General features: G+C 34.7%; 2 protein-coding genes across 2 annotated transcripts; one reads left to right on the top strand and one right to left on the bottom strand.

Moving 5' to 3' along the window:
• Positions 1 to 7,995: 7,995 nt before the first annotated feature.
• LOC117120228 (E3 ubiquitin-protein ligase TRIM71-like) lies at positions 7,996 to 12,898 on the top strand. Its single transcript, XM_033265244.1, has 3 exons — positions 7,996 to 8,042; positions 9,020 to 9,149; positions 9,593 to 12,898. The coding sequence occupies exon 3, from the start codon at positions 9,621 to 9,623 to the stop codon at positions 11,634 to 11,636; it is 2,016 nt and encodes a 671-aa protein (XP_033121135.1). The 5' UTR covers positions 7,996 to 8,042; positions 9,020 to 9,149; positions 9,593 to 9,620; the 3' UTR covers positions 11,637 to 12,898.
• Positions 12,899 to 13,172: 274 nt separating this feature from the next.
• On the bottom strand, positions 13,173 to 15,240 carry LOC117120219. Its single transcript, XM_033265232.1, has 5 exons — positions 15,099 to 15,240; positions 14,792 to 14,794; positions 14,451 to 14,675; positions 13,896 to 14,169; positions 13,173 to 13,770 (listed from the first exon to the last, which is right to left on the bottom strand). Exons 1-5 carry the CDS (start codon positions 15,238 to 15,240, stop codon positions 13,365 to 13,367), a joined length of 1,050 nt encoding a protein of 349 aa, XP_033121123.1. The 3' UTR covers positions 13,173 to 13,364.
• Between the last annotated feature and the right edge of the window lie 649 nt (positions 15,241 to 15,889).

Raw genomic sequence — 15,889 nt, 5'->3', positions numbered from 1 at the left:
TACAATATTAATCATAATAGCCGTTAACATTGTAAAATTAGTTAAAGAGTGTTCGAAGAGATCGGACATAATGGTACATCGTGTAGCATAGCTCTCAGCAAAAGCTGTTATATAAATAATAAATGAATACATTGTGTAATCAAATGCCTCCGACGATCTCTCGCAGTCAAGGCGAGCGTCTAACCATTAAACCACAGAGGCTTTATGTAGGCCTATGGTAAGGTACTTACCGAAAGGGCGTTAACAAGACAAATCTGGAGGTACAATGAACATGACGGTTATTTGACAACATGGTGTCCTATTAATAAATAATTTTTTTATCATATGTTTTGGTGTAAAACATATTGCATTGTTGCCCATGATCGGATAATATATTTTGAGGGAATTTTAAGATAATTTATCGGAGAAATTTTAAGTGCTGCCAAAACACGGTCTTTGATGATTTTAACATAGGCCTACTATTAATAGTATAACGGCCATCTTGATTATTATATATTATATTATGTTTTGTAATCAATATTATGATTTATTCCCCACCAATTCACCGAGAAACTAATCAAATCAAATTTAACCGGTTTAAAAATTTAGTTTTACAATAATTCTATCAGATAATTTCACTGCTTTAAAGGTAAGGTAGTTGTTTTTGAGACCATTTCATTGTTTTGCATTGTTTAAGTCTCAGTTTGGTGCTATCGTATTTTGTGTACTATTTATATAGGCTATTGTATGTGTATGTAATTTTGTGCATGCTCAGAAAAAACAAATTTAATGTAGTTTGATATATGACAATAAATTCAAACTGGAACTCTCACACGTATAATGTATAGGCCTATATGTAGGCTATATCCAGATGGTACGTATAACATTGCTGTAGATTTAGTTTTTACCATAATGATCTTTTAGGATTTTATAAGACGCTTCCCTAGTCTGTGTGTGCAATCCATAGATTCTTATTATATCTCTATGGTGCAATCTTAAAACGAGCTACAACTTGATCAAACTATTATGATATTTTTATGCTTTAGCTTTCTGACCTTATTGCTGAAGCATCTAAGCGGTATTCTACTTGACGACTTGTCAAGATATTATCTTGTCAAGTCGACATAACATCCATATGTCGACATGCCTGTCGTAAAGTAGGACGATTTGCACCTAATATTGTCAGGTATATAAAGTATGAAACAGGCTTCGGTCATGTTCGATCTCCATAACCGCGCTACGTCTGTTGGGAGTCTACTATTTCATTTCGGGTAGCTAGGGGGTACAAATGTATGAGGCGCCAAGTGTAAATTTATTATTTAACACAATAATTTATATGTAATTCATTATTTAACACCCATTATTTATATATAGTGCATTTACGTCTAAAAGATTATATGTAAATAATTGCGTTAACGTTTCATTAATTATATATAATTTGTTTACTGATTACATTATATATAAATAATGAAAGGCTAACTCAACATTATTTATATATAATAAGGTTACTGGCTTCATTATATATAAATAAGGAAGGGGAAACACATCATTATATATAAATAATGATAAATAAGTTACAATTATTTATATGTAATAAGTTCACTGATTCCATTATATATAAATAATAAAAAGGTAACAAATCATTATATATAAATAATGAAAAGTAACTTACAATTATTTATATATAACAAGTTCACTGATTTCATTATATATAAATAACGAATTGACTTCAAACTCATTATTTATAAATAACTGCTTTTACATTTCATTATATATAGATAATAGCTGTCGCAAAACCATAATGCTTGGACTTCAAACTTATTATATGTAATGCACACGTGTTATCGTGTCAAGGTCATTATATCTAAATAATGGTTTTTACTTCCAATTATATATAGGCCTAAATAACCATTGAAGTCGAGTGCTATTATATCTAAATAATGACATCGTAGGAAGCATGGTTTATTAATAATTCGTTATGCAAATTACGAAGTAATAAATATTCACCAGTGCTCTGAAGTTACAATAAGGTCCTATTCACCTATTGAAAATGGCAAAACAAGGTATACAGCAGATTATTGAATCCAGTGGTGGCGCCAATAATAAAAAAAAGAGATAATAATAATCTGAAATCGTGAGGGCATGGTGAAGGCTGGTTACCATTTGGTGGCACATCGATTGAGTATTTTCATTCATCTGGCCATGTAAGTCAGGGCGTATCTAGATGTCTTGAAATGGGGGGGGGGCTGATGGGGAGCGCGAAGGTGAAGTGGGGGATCGCCAAGGTGAAGTGGGGGGTGTGGCTCGATGATCAGTTAAGGGGCGCTAATTCGCAAAAAAAGGTGATTTTATGTGATTTTTAACTACTTGACATTGATTTGAAACCAGATTTAGTATAATCTTAGGTAAGCATGTGATACCTTCCGACGAATATTGACCCTACCAGCGTCACTACGGCGTCCCCACCGATCGATCTAACGTGACGTTGTTATGTGGGTGTTTTATAGATTATAGAGAATGGTAATATCACCAAAAAAATAGATACAAATGACAGGTAAATGACCAACAAAGACAACTATAGTTCGTTATTAGAAGTAATTTAGTACAACTTTATTCGGAAAATTAATCTCAAAATCGAGTTGCCGTCCCCGGCGTTGTCAGTGACGTAGTATGATTTGTGTGCGATTTTTACCAATTAACCCCCTTAATAAAAAATATTTGAGCAATGTAGTACCTTGCAAATCAACCCAGAAGTTTGTTGATTGTTTATTGGTAGTGGCCTTTCGCTGCCAAAAATAGTTGGCAGTTGCGTCCCCGGTGGTGACATCGTGAGGGCATGGTGAAGGCTGGTTACGATTTGGTGCTACATCGATTGAGTATTTTCATTCATCTGGCCATGTAAGTAAGGGGGCTCTATGATCAGTTGAGGGGCGCTAAAATAAGGTGATTTTAGGTGATGTTTAACTACTTGACCGTGATTTGAAACCAGTGTCAGTATAATAGGTAAGCATGTGGTTAACTTAAGCAAGAATTTAGTCCAATGAAACTGTTCATAATATTGATACCTTCCGACGAAAATTGACCCTACTGACGTCACCACGGCATCCCCACCGATCGTTCTAACGTGACGTTGTTATGTGGGTGTTTTATAGATTATTGAGAATGGTAATATCGCCGAAAAAATATGTAAAATGACAGTTGAAGACAATAATTCGTCATTAGAAGTTATTTAGTATAACTTTATTAGGAAAATAACCCTACTTAAATTACGGTATCACTGTGTGGGGGGCTATACTGCAAAACAAAATCTGAATCGTATATTTGTTCTACAAAAAAAGGCACTTAGGTCTGTTTACAATGTCCATTACATTTATCCTCCTGCTTTGCTATTTGTTTCTTCAATCACGCTTAATATTTTTGAATTGCGTACAACAAAATGTTGCGGTCTTTATCTTTCAATTTAAGTCTAATCAATTGCCTCCAATCTTCAATTCATACTTTCAGAATTTTAAATGGGGGTACTGATGGGGGAACGAAGGTGAAGTGTGTGTGTGGGGGGGGGGGGTGTCGATGATCAGTTGAGGGGCGCTATTTTTAACTACTTGACCGTGATTTGAAACCAGTGTCAGTATAATCTTAGATAAGCATGTGGTTACCATAATCAAGAATTTAGTCCAATGAAACTGTTTATCATCTTAATACCTTCCGAAGAAATTTGACCCTACCAGCGTCACCACGGCGTCCCCACTGATCGATCTAACGTGACGTTGTTATGTGGGTGTTTATAGATTATTGAGAATAGTAATATCAAAAAAAAAAATAGATAAAATGACAGTTGAATGACCAACAAAGGCAATTGAAGACAATAGTTCGTCATTAGAAGTTATTTAGTATAACTTTATTTGGAATATTAATCTCAAGATCGAGTTGCCGTCCCCGGAGTTGTCAGTGACGTCGTTTATCTTCTTGATACCTTCCGACGAAAATATCACAGAAAAAATAGATAAAACGACAGTTGAATGACCAACAAAGACAACTGAAGACAATAGACAATTAACACTAAAGTAAAAAATAGTTGAGCCATGTAGTACCTTGGAAATCAACCCAGAAACCCGGTAGTTTGTTGATTGTTTATTGGTAGCGTCCTTTCGCTGCCAAGTTTTTTGGCCCGTTGACATCCCCTTTTCAAATGTTAAAAAATAACCACCAACATAAATTTTAAGTATTAAGGTGCCATTCTCCAACTTTATCTCATGCAGCCACAAACATGACGGGTGGATATAGTAATTTTCATAGTTTTTATGTATGACATTGCCATTTTCCGGCATCAAAATTCCCCAATTTTTAACATTTTCACACCTCCATGATGGGGATAGGCCTTTGTGGATATAGTAATTTTTGTTGTTTTTCCTGCATCTAAAAGTCTCTAATTCTGAAAATTGTTTTACCTCAGCCTCAACCATGGTAGGCTGAGATAAATGGATTAAAATTTTCATAAATTTTAAGTATCCGAGTGTTGTTTTGGGGCATCTATAAAGTCTCAAATTCTTGCAATTGACTCATCTGCGCCCCAAAACCATGTTGGGGCTCAGGTGGATATCGTAAATTTTGTACAATTCAAGTGATTTTTTGTGCATCTAACGAGTCTCAACTTCTCAAAATGTTCTCACCCGAGCCCCAACCATAGTGGGGCTCAGTTGAATATGGTAGTTTTTAGAATAGTAAGTACTTAAATTTCATTTTCGGGTACCTAATTAATTAATTAATTAATTGGGGGTTTTTTTTTTTACTCAATTTGTCAAAAAAATTATTATTTAATAAGTAGGCCTAATGTAAGTTCCATTTTGGGCATCCGATGGTATAAAATACCGACATTTTTGTGTCACCGCCAACCACGATGGTACTGAAGTGATGTGGACCACTTTCCTGAAAACAATAGTTAAGACAAATATATTTCCATTCGTTTTGTTGTTCATGTAAATGTCTGATAGGTTATTACTTTAAAACAATGCTAAAAACACAGTGTCAATACGAATACAGTGATACCACAAATACGTGCGTGACGATATTTTATTGCTTTAGAAATATGATTTAAAAATGTATATTGAATCACGCACTGAGTATTCAATATATTTTCATGACAGGTTGGGCAAAATACACATAGGCCCCCTAATTGATTCTCCTGACGCAAATCCAGGTATTGTCTATCGTCACGAAAATAACATTTACAATTCAATAATAGAACAGTCATTGACCTACTTGCAGTGAATTGAATCTAAAATGTATTCATGATGTTATGATGATCTGAAGTGTTTAAAAATGTACACAATAATAGTTTAACCAACATTAATACCACAAACACAAATGTGCGTGACGATTTTATTGCTTTAGAAATGTGATTTCAAAAAGTAGTGCATCGTATACGTAAGGGCTTGTTTTGCTGTTATTTTACTTGCAGCGTTTGGGAAATAGGTAATAGGTAAATTGTAATAAATATAATAAATAATATATAGCATATAAAACCTATTATTATTGAAGGGTCCTTTTAAAGTTTAAATAGGATTTTTTTAAAGTTATATTTGTTGAGCATTAGACCTATTGAAGTGCTGTGCACTGACTGCACTGTCCATACCTACGCCACTCGACCTAAGTATTATTAGTGGTTACATAACGTTTGCTATGCACTGTATCATGCGCTATAGAAGTGGAAGACCATAATGTATTGGAAATATACCTCTCTCTCTCTCTCTGGTAGGCCCTACAGTACAATCAGTGTAAAAGTGTAAGGTATAGGATAGTGTGGATTTAAACATTTTCCTAATGGTAATGTTCAAAATAAGTGTCAAGGAAAGTAAGTAGGATTGTTGGAAAAAATAGTCAACATTTTATTTTGAATTCTCACCCTGACATTCGCCTGGGCGCAGTGGGCGAAGTTCTGGATCCGCGTCTAGTTAGCATGAATTTTGTAAGCCAGGACCGATAGTATTTTGTTACGTTTCTTCACAGAGTGGCCCCTGGATCCGCCACTGTAATGTGCTAATAATTAATATAGCTTTTAACGATGCGAAGTCCCCCAATTTGGTGATTAAATCGACAATGCCCTGAGAAAACTTCAAGCAACAAATTGAAATGCTTAAAAAAGAAACTGCATGTTTTACTAGAGTGCACGAAAAGCACACACACAAGACAACCGACCATTATTTTTTGTTCACGGTAAACAAAGGGGGGTGACTAGCCACCCTATTCTTCACCATCCCCCCATCCCAGATCCGCCACTGATTGGGGTTTTGTATTTAAAAAAAGCAAACTATATTTGTAATTAAATTATATAATTTTGTAATTGTATTTGTAGATTTATGATTTAGGCCTATATTTGTAAATGGGAGCAACTTTAATTGTGTAATTGTTAATCACCATAGGAATTTAAATTATTTTTACGTATGTAGGTGTGTCAGAAGGTGCACAAATGAATGGTGTAGTAGTGAGACAGGGCGGTTTTGCCACTATTTTAAAAATGTAAATGCATATTAATGTTATGTGCTACTCATTTATCTATTCTGGAACTGTTGTGTGCCCCCTCCCCCTTTGAAAAATTTTGGATCCGCCCCTGTGACAAGTATCAATAGTACAGTAATAATGACATCATACCAATTTTCTTCTAAAGTTCAAAACCCACTGTTTTTTAAACTTGTGGAAAGGATAACATTGACTAAGTTAGTATAATTAAAGATAATCATTATTTTTATGAATGTGGGTATGTTAGTTTGTTTATTTATTTATTTACTCTAAGATAGAGATGGCAGGCTATAAAGGAAATTCCTATTCCCAATAGGATTCAATTACCATATACATTCAGAACAAATAGAACGTTATTATTTGTTAACCTAAAAATCCATTAAATACGACTTGCTATACATAAGGCTATAGGCGACTTCCCCGTCTTCCCCGGAACCGACTGGGGCTTTCCCCTGCTTCCCAGGCAAAGCTTGAGCAAATTATTAGCTCAAAAATAGAAATAATAGAAATTTTTCGTATATACTCGCACAGGTTGTTGTTCGCACAAGTGGATCTTCTTCCGCTCGAACGTAGCATCCGCTCGAAAAAAAATCCGCTGGAATTCGCTCGAATTGGCCTTAGCTCGAAGTGGCATCCGCTCGAATTGACTGGTTCCCAGGCTGGGACATGAAAGGTTGTTGTTTGTTGTTATTTCGCAATTCGCAACGTCACCAACGAGCCTAATACATTCAATCCCGTAACATGATTGGTCAATTTTTTTCTAATTAGCATAATGAATTTTTCCAACATTTTTGTCTATTTAAAAAAAGTGTGTAAGTTATGGAGATGGTAACAATCATAAATGGATTACAAATTTAATTATACATTTTTAGACAAAAAATAAACCCTCTTGGCCCACGGCCCATATTTTTTGACACCATGACCATGCGTAATATTAACCTGCAGTGTATATATACGAAGAATTTTTTCTAGTATTATCAGAGTTGACTAACTGGTACTTGGTGTGGTACTAGGTTTATCGCATTTATGGCTTAGGGGTCGTGGTTTACCTCCCTCCTTTTAGTCATGCTGGATCAGGAGTAGTAAACTCGGCGATCGTGGGTTCGATTCCCACACGGGGCAAGTTTTTTTAATTTTTTTTTTTCGAAGGCAGTTAAGTTGATGGTGGATAATGATAGCAAATCTGGAGGTTGCGTGTTCGATTCCCACACGAGCCAGTTTTTATTTTTTTTTATTTTATTTTTTTAATTTAATTTTATTTTTTTTTTGCGGGCGTAATTCCTAGACAGGATTGTTCATTCAATTCATATTGAAAAATTAGTGTTTTGATGGTGATTTTTTTTCATTCAATGGGAATTCATATATTTTATATGAGAAGAAGCTATGAATATTCAGCTTTCCGTTTACTGGATCCGCCACTGATTACAGCTCTGGAGTTGGAACATGACGGAAGTCCGTTTTGGTATAACAAATACACCTCCTCATATTGTTTGGAAAAAAATCCCTCTCTGCGCCCTCTATAATGATCATGCAAGCGTGTACATGAGGTAGGCCTACAGAATTACAATTTCAAAATATTCCTCATTATTTCACCAAAATGAATATTTCTATTTAAATTCAACAATCTAAGGTGTTAGTTCTACAGGTGTCAAAAATGCTTTGAAGGCCACTATAGCCTATAAGTTAGTATTAGTAGAGGTCCCTACTAGAGGACCTAGCCTGGCCTTAGCCTTAGCTAGGCCTATTATATAGGCCTAGGCCTACCTATATAGGCCGTAGCTAGCTAGCTAGGCCCGATATAAAATGAATCGCATCGCGGTGATCAGGTTGTTCTAGTGAATGTCTGATAGGTTATTAATTTTAAAGAAAGCTAAAAACACACAGTGTCAATGCAAATATAGACACATGTACGAATGAGCTGAGCGGCTCAGAATTAGTAGTGGTTACATAACGTTTGTCTTGCACTGTATATGCGCTATAGAAATGGAATTAAAGACCATAATGTAAATGGCAATGTACCTCTCTCTGGTAGGGCCAGCAGTACAATCAGTGTAAATGTGAAAGATATAGGCTAGTGATTTAAACATGTCCTAATGGTAATGAAAGTATAATTTTTGGAAAAATGGTTAACATTTTATTTTTATTTCTCACCCTTACCTTCGCAGTATCCGATCATTCCTAGGCCTTTATTATTGTGAAGTTCATGATATTGTTTATAATTTCACATAATTAAGTTGAGCGTCCTCAGTTTTTAAATTGTAGTATTTACCGCTGTTCCATGTTTGACTTGGCTACGTTGACCAAATAAAGACACGTAATATTGTTGTTTTAGTCTTTTGATTGATACTGATGTTAATTTGTATTGTAATGATAATGACTCATTATTATATTTTACTTGTCTGGATAGGAAATTTTGGGCAGTAATCATCAGAAGGCTTCAGGTGCCGAGCATATCATGACACTAATTTTACCACCAACAATAACAACCTCAATATATCACAATTCATATGTTATCTCATTTTAGACCAATCCCGAATTGTTCTTGTAACAAGCAGTCCCATCTTGATTATGTTTGTGGTGGCTCAACACAATTCAATCTTGAAAATACTACACACGTAACAAAGCCCACATTAAGCTGATCATACAGGTACAAGGTAAGAATTTCATATGATTTTAAATAATAAAATACACATTTGCTTCTGAATAAGGAACACTCATGCTACTATGGGAAACAGTAGGCCTGGTTTAGATGCCAGTCATTTCATGTTTGACTTACTGTATAGAAAGAATAATCATGATTTATTTTACTAGATTCATTTTCTTACAGTATTTGTAAATATTTTTTATACAGTATGTACTCTAATACCTAATATTCTCGTCATTTCCATCGTCATCAATGTTATAATCTTTTAAAATCATTATTTACTTGTTATATAATTATTGCATGCATAAGACCATGACTGAGTACCATTAGCTAGCATCTATATTATCTCTACAGATGTCTTCTCTATCCATAACAATGATTAAATTAAAAAAGATCTTGAGTACACCCTCTGCCTCAAAGTCACTTAAATGCATGCACACCTATTTTCTACAGTGTGTTGAGAAATCAAACTCATGGAAAGATGAAACGTGGACAAAAACCTGATCGATCAAAAGAAAATGTAAAAAAGGCTTGCGTTGAAGACAAAGATCAGTCATCTACTTCAACCATCAAAACTGAGAATGTAAAAGCACCTACATGTAAATGCTCTTGCTGTGACAACCAACCAGCATACTACTGCTCGACATGTCAGCTGTATCTCTGTGGAGCTCAGTGTATCAAACAACACAAGATAGTACCAGCCACTAGGGATCATCAACTTTACACTCTAGACATAAAGGAACAGGATGGTAGCTCAGACAAAATACCAAAATGTCTAGCTCACTGCAATGCTCCAATAGAATTTTACTGCTCCACCTGCAAAAAATCAGCATGTAAACAATGTGAGTACATTCTTGACTGTTATCAACAACAGCATAATGTGATTTTAATGTCTACTGCTATAGATGAGTTTAACAAAGATGCTACTGAAGTTGTCAAGCTAGCTCGTACTATTGAAAATGAATTAACAGAAAAACTAAAACTTATAGCAAAAGATAGATCATTTTTTGATTCACAACTGAATTTATGCAGAACAGCCATTGAAAATCAGGAAAAGAAACTTATCAAAAAAGTTCATGAGAAAAGCAGAGAATTAAAGTCAAATTTTGAAGAGATACACAAAAACAATAAAGAATACATTGCTAGTAAAGTTGAAAGTATGAAAGCAGAGCTGACTCAAGTTAATCATCTGGTGGCATCAATCAGTACATTGATGAACAGACCAGAAGAAAGAGAAACTCTTACATCCCATACAACAATTATTAACACTTTAAGGGATGAAGTCCTAGGGACTACTTTTGGACAGTCATTTCATTCCATAAGTTTTCATCCATCTACACACTTGGATGAATTGATGAGTGCAGAGGGCATTGGTGAAATCACAACTCTGGATAGTATGAAGTTCAAGGTTTCTGAAGATTATGAAGCAATTACTGTTGCAAAAGGAGAATCATTTGTTGTAGAAGTGATAAGTCCAGCAGAGATTGATGCATGCCAGTTAGCTGCAACTCTAATAAACTCATCAGGTAAAGAATCTGTAACCGAGATAGAATATCAGGAAAGTGGAGAGTACAAAATAAGAGGTAGATGCAATGTCGAAGGTGATTGGCAAATGATGATAACTGCTGGAGCTGCACACATCAAAGGATCTCCTGTGAACATAAAGGTGGAAACACAGGGACTTGTTCATACCATTGATAACATATCAGATTACAAAAAACATAATAAAACAGAGAAAGTAATAGATGTAGTGTTAGATAGAGATGGATGTATATTAGTATCAAGCTTTAGTAGAGATATATTGAAGTTCAACCTATCAGGTTCATTGATTGCTAAGCAAAGTCTGCAGTATTGTTCACGTGATGCTGTGGTGGCTGCAATGCATCAGCTGGCTGATGGTCACATGCTTTACAGTGCATATTATCCTTACAGCCGTAAGAGATTAGTATTAATGTATGATGATACTGGTAAACATAAACAAAGCTTTCATGAAAAGTTGCTATATCCATTTGGTTTGGCAGTAAACACTAAATCTAGAGTCATGTATGTAGCAGATTGTGAAGCTCACTGTGTGTTTAAATTTAATGTTGAAGATGGTAACTTGCTGGGTAGGATAGGAGTAGGTCAACTGAAGGAACCACAAGATGTCACCTTAACTAAGGAAGGTCATGTAATTGTTGCTGACTATGGAAATAACAGAATACAAATGTTTGATGCATATGGTAAGTTCATGAGAGTTTGTATAATAGGCTGTGGTGAGGAAGACGGCAAGGTTATGGGTCCTCATAGTGTTACCATGGATATGGATGAAAACTTAATAGTATCAAGTAATCATAAACTACAACTATTTGATAAGAACGGTGTCTTCATTAAAAGAATAGATCATAAAGATGATGGATTATATATCCCATTAGGATGCGCTGTAACCTCCGATAGGCCAAGAAGAGTAGCAGTAGCAAACCATGGAAAAAACAATGTTAAAATATTCAAATATTAAACGGCATAAAAACACAGGGCTCCACTCTTTTTAATAGTAAATGTTCAATCAACCTTATCTTATAGCAATTATTAATTCACATTATTGCTTATCTTTATACTATGAGTTTTTGCCAGGTATTGGTATTGCTACATTGTCAAATTTAAAAAGAGCTCGCCTCTGGTATAAACCTACCATTCTTACTCCCAATTTTACATACCAGCTTTTTCTCAGGAAAAACAAAGTCTGAATAGTGTGGCCTTGAATTGAATAGGCATGCAGTGCTGAACAATTGCCATTAAATTAAAAACAGGATTTCTCAAGTAATGCCCACTATCAAAATCATAGAGTACAAGAGTGAACTATGGTAATAATAATAATAATAATAATAATAATAATAATAATAATAATAATAATAATAATAATAATAATTATAATAATAATGTTATTTTAAAAACATACTATATTCTATTTTCAAATCTTGTAAGGTTAACATTAAATATTAAAAAATCATACAAGAGTGAACTATGGTAGTAATAATAATAATAATAATAATAATAATGTTATTTTAAAAATATATACTCTACAGTATTTTCAAATCTTGTATTAATTTAACATTAAATATTAAAAATGTATTAGGCATTATCAAATCAACAAAACAAATTGTTTATTACAAAACAAATTTATGCAGGCCCATAATCAAAAGATCTCTTTGTTTTTTTGAACTCCCTCTTCCAACACTAGAAATCCGTCTAATAACCTGAAATTTGGTAGCAAAATCTGTCCCTGTACTCTGTCAATATGGGACAGTAGGTTGCATATAGTGTAAATGCCTTTTATCTAAGTGGAAGTATCATACACACATGTAAAACTCATTTATGCACTTTATAATTTTATTGAACTTCTTGCGATTATGTATTTGTAAATATTTGAACGTGTGTACTTTCCAATGGTTGTCCCAAATGGCCTCCTATACCGAATTAATTATTAAATGGTTTATATTTTGTCTTCCTGATTAATTGTTATAAATTGTGTAAACACATTTCTTGTAATTTTCTTTTTCATTCATTTAATAAACACACGTACATACACATTTAAATGATGCAGATGTACACCAAAATATGCATGAATCATACATTCATGTACCTACCATGCGCATACTTCACTTTTTCTTGTTTTTTCCCCAATATTTTTTTAAAAAATATTACAATAAAAATTCTGCCTGAATATTACGAACTAAAATAAAAGAATTCGATCCAACTCGGCCACAAGTCAACTTGGCCACAGTCAACTCGGCCACAAGTCAACTCGGTCATAAGTCAACTCGGCCACAAAAAGTTTGGCTACAGCCAACTCGGCCACAAGTCAACTGGGCCACAAGTCAACTCGGCCACAAGTCATTTACAGGTACCGTACTTCACTTTGAAGGATGATTTCTTCAAGTATAAAATACTAATTTTTTAGGTACCGTATTACTACTAATTGTTATTATTATTGATGTTATTTTTGTTGTCATTGTTGTTATTATTGTTGTTTTTATTACCGTTAGTTTTAATATTAATTATTAGTCTTAGCAACATTATGTATTGTTCAAATTTTTGCTGATATTATTATTATTGTTACCATATAATTAATAAATAATTGGAATAAATAATTTAAAAAATGAAGGATATCGTATACTTCAAAATTGTTGCTATAATTGTTTATTAAATGATTTATGTTTTAAATTAAGCCTCTTAGGATTAATTTTCAATTGGGAATTGAATTAAATACGTTGAAGATAATTATAACATAATTATTATAATAATAATTATACCTTCTGGTATAAAGGCCTCGCAAAAGGTCGAAGTCCAGATCCTTTGGTTCTTCCGGCTGCAGTCGTTGCCGTGCTCGATTCGCCATCCGCGCCAAGTTTACAGGTTTTGGGAGCGTCGGACCTTCGTCTACGGTGCTGAGTAAAGCCGCGTTGACCAATTCCGGAGCTGGTCGAAACACATTCTCCGTAGCTGCGCTTTTAATGTTGGTTATCAAGTTGTTGACTGTAGCAGTCCCAGGTTGCGCTTCATGTTGGTGGTTGCTGGGTCCTCGACGAAAGTCCCCACCCTTTTGGACAACAGTCGCGGGACACTTCATCACTGCATTCTGAACACAACATCTGTGAAAACATTGACACATAACTGTCAGTTGGCAATTTAAATATAGTTATGTGGATAGGTCTAGGCAAATAACATGTTTTCTTAAATTTCTGAAAATTGGAGATGCATGGGTAAATCAACTTACCGCCAATATGTTACGCCAGTCCTCTTTAGCTTCAGAACATAAGAGTATCCGTTAGAGTCTACAAGTTTAGATCGCTGTCTTTGTGTCGACCCCTCGACAATCTTGTATTCGACGACTCTGTCCACCACATCTCCGTTGTCCTCTCCAACATCGGCGTAATCGAGAATTTCGTTTCCATTCTCGAAACTTGCATCTACACAGACGTCCGCCGATGTTTCGGTACGATTAGGGCTACCATTAAGTTCGTCTACCGCATTTAGCAGGTCAGTCAATCATCCAGTGTTGTTGGTCGATGCATGGTCTTGATCGATATGTCCAAGCGAGGGATGAGTATTCCCGTCCATTTGGTGGTCTTCCGGCGGGGCTTCTTGAATTGCGTGGCTATTCTCCGAACTTGTATCTACGTCACCATGTTCATATATCGCAATTAGTAGGTCAGTCAGTCCAGTGTTGTTTTTTCGATGCATGGTCTCGATCGATATGTCCAAGCAAGGGATGAGTATTCCCGTCCATTTGGTGGTCTTCCGGTGAGGCTTCTTGAATTGCGTGGCTAACTTTTATCTGCGTCACCATGTTCATATATCGCAATTAGTAGGTCAGTCAGTCCAGTGTTGTTGGTCGATGCATTGCCTTGACAGATGTGTTCAAATGAGCGATGAGTACTCTCGGCCAATGGGATGTCTTCACGCAATTGACGGTCGAATGTACACTCGGGGCACCTCCACTCCAGTACTGGTCCGTCATTGTCCATCATTTGGGTGTACTGCTCCAAGGTTATACCTAAAGTAAATTACAAATAATGCATTAAAAAATTTAGTTGTGATAATGCATAGCCCCGTAATACAGTAAGTGGTTGGAACACATAAATATAATTAAGTGCGTCTTTTACAACTTACCTTCTTAAAAAGCAATAAGTGTTTAAAAAACATAAATATTAATAAATGTGTCTTTAAGAGGTTACCCTCTTAACAAGTTTACAAATTAAAGTGACGATAAAGCACATTCCCGTACAATAAGTATTTGAAAATCATAGGCCTATACTGTATATAATTAAGTACGTCTTTATAACTTAAATAAAAGTGAAACGTTTAATAAAATTACCCTCTTAACAAGTTTAAAAATTAAAGTGGCGATAGTGCACATCCAAGTACAATAAGTATTTGAACAACATAAATATAATTAAGTGCGTCTTTTAGAACTTACCCTCTAAACAAGATCTGTGGTACCAGGAAATGCAGTCATCGCATTGTATCGCATGCTGATGTGCTGCGACATCTGTCTTACACTTCTTGCAGGGAAACTTCGCTACAGGCTGCGGTCTTACGCCGCCGTTTCTCGTCTTCATTACAGCAGATAAACTCGGACTGATGGTACTTTATGTTCGCTCGCTGAATTATTAAAATAAACTAAAAAACTTTTTTGAAAGCTGAGCTGTTAGCAGATACACTTGGATTGATGATACTTGATGTTCTCTCACTGAATTATCGAAATAAACTGATACAGGTTTTGGAAAAGCTGGGGTTTTTATGCCTTAGACCTATGTCGAAAACTGTTTATTGGTATGTGCTTTCATGTTCCCCAGTGTCGATAGTCACTCATGGTGAGACTAATCCAGATTAACGCCTTGGTGAAGCCATACACTCACGCGCACGCGCCGTTTCGCCAATAAACAATTCAATTCAATTTTCGAATTTAAAAGGAAAACAATAGACAATAATTTAACAATAATAATAATAATAATAATAATAATAATAATAATAATAATAATAATAATAATAATAATAATAATAATAATAATAATAATAATAATAATAATAACAATGATGATAATGATAATGGTATATTTATAATATATATGCACATATGCAAGTCTATCTACCTTATTCGTTTTCTATAGGCGTATACACAATATTTTTTATTATATATTCAAAATACAGTCTAGAAAGAATAGTTGAGATGTGTATAAGAGACAGCAATGACACGGTGCATGCGTA

This window comes from Anneissia japonica, unplaced genomic scaffold, assembly GCF_011630105.1.
Source record: "Anneissia japonica isolate Jap-2015-1 unplaced genomic scaffold, ASM1163010v1 scaffold3798_len331662_cov138, whole genome shotgun sequence".
NCBI lineage: Eukaryota > Metazoa > Echinodermata > Crinoidea > Comatulida > Comatulidae > Anneissia > Anneissia japonica.
This window is presented reverse-complemented; position numbering and strand designations above follow the sequence as displayed.

What these genes read in the sequence shown, in the direction of transcription:
- LOC117120219 (XM_033265232.1), bottom strand. Translation starts at nt 15,240, where the DNA reads ATGAAGACGAGAAACGGCGGCGTAAGACCGCAGCCTGTAGCGAAGTTT. An exon ending in ACATGGTGACGCAGATAAAA is followed by an intron (nt 14,170 to 14,450) that starts GTTAGCCACGCA and finishes ACAACACTGGAT; the next exon opens with GATTGACTGACCTGCTAAAT. An exon ending in ACTGGCGTAACATATTGGCG is followed by an intron (nt 13,771 to 13,895) that starts GTAAGTTGATTT and finishes ATGTTTTCACAG; the next exon opens with ATGTTGTGTTCAGAATGCAG.
- LOC117120228 (XM_033265244.1), top strand. Translation starts at nt 9,621, where the DNA reads ATGAAACGTGGACAAAAACCTGATCGATCAAAAGAAAATGTAAAAAAG.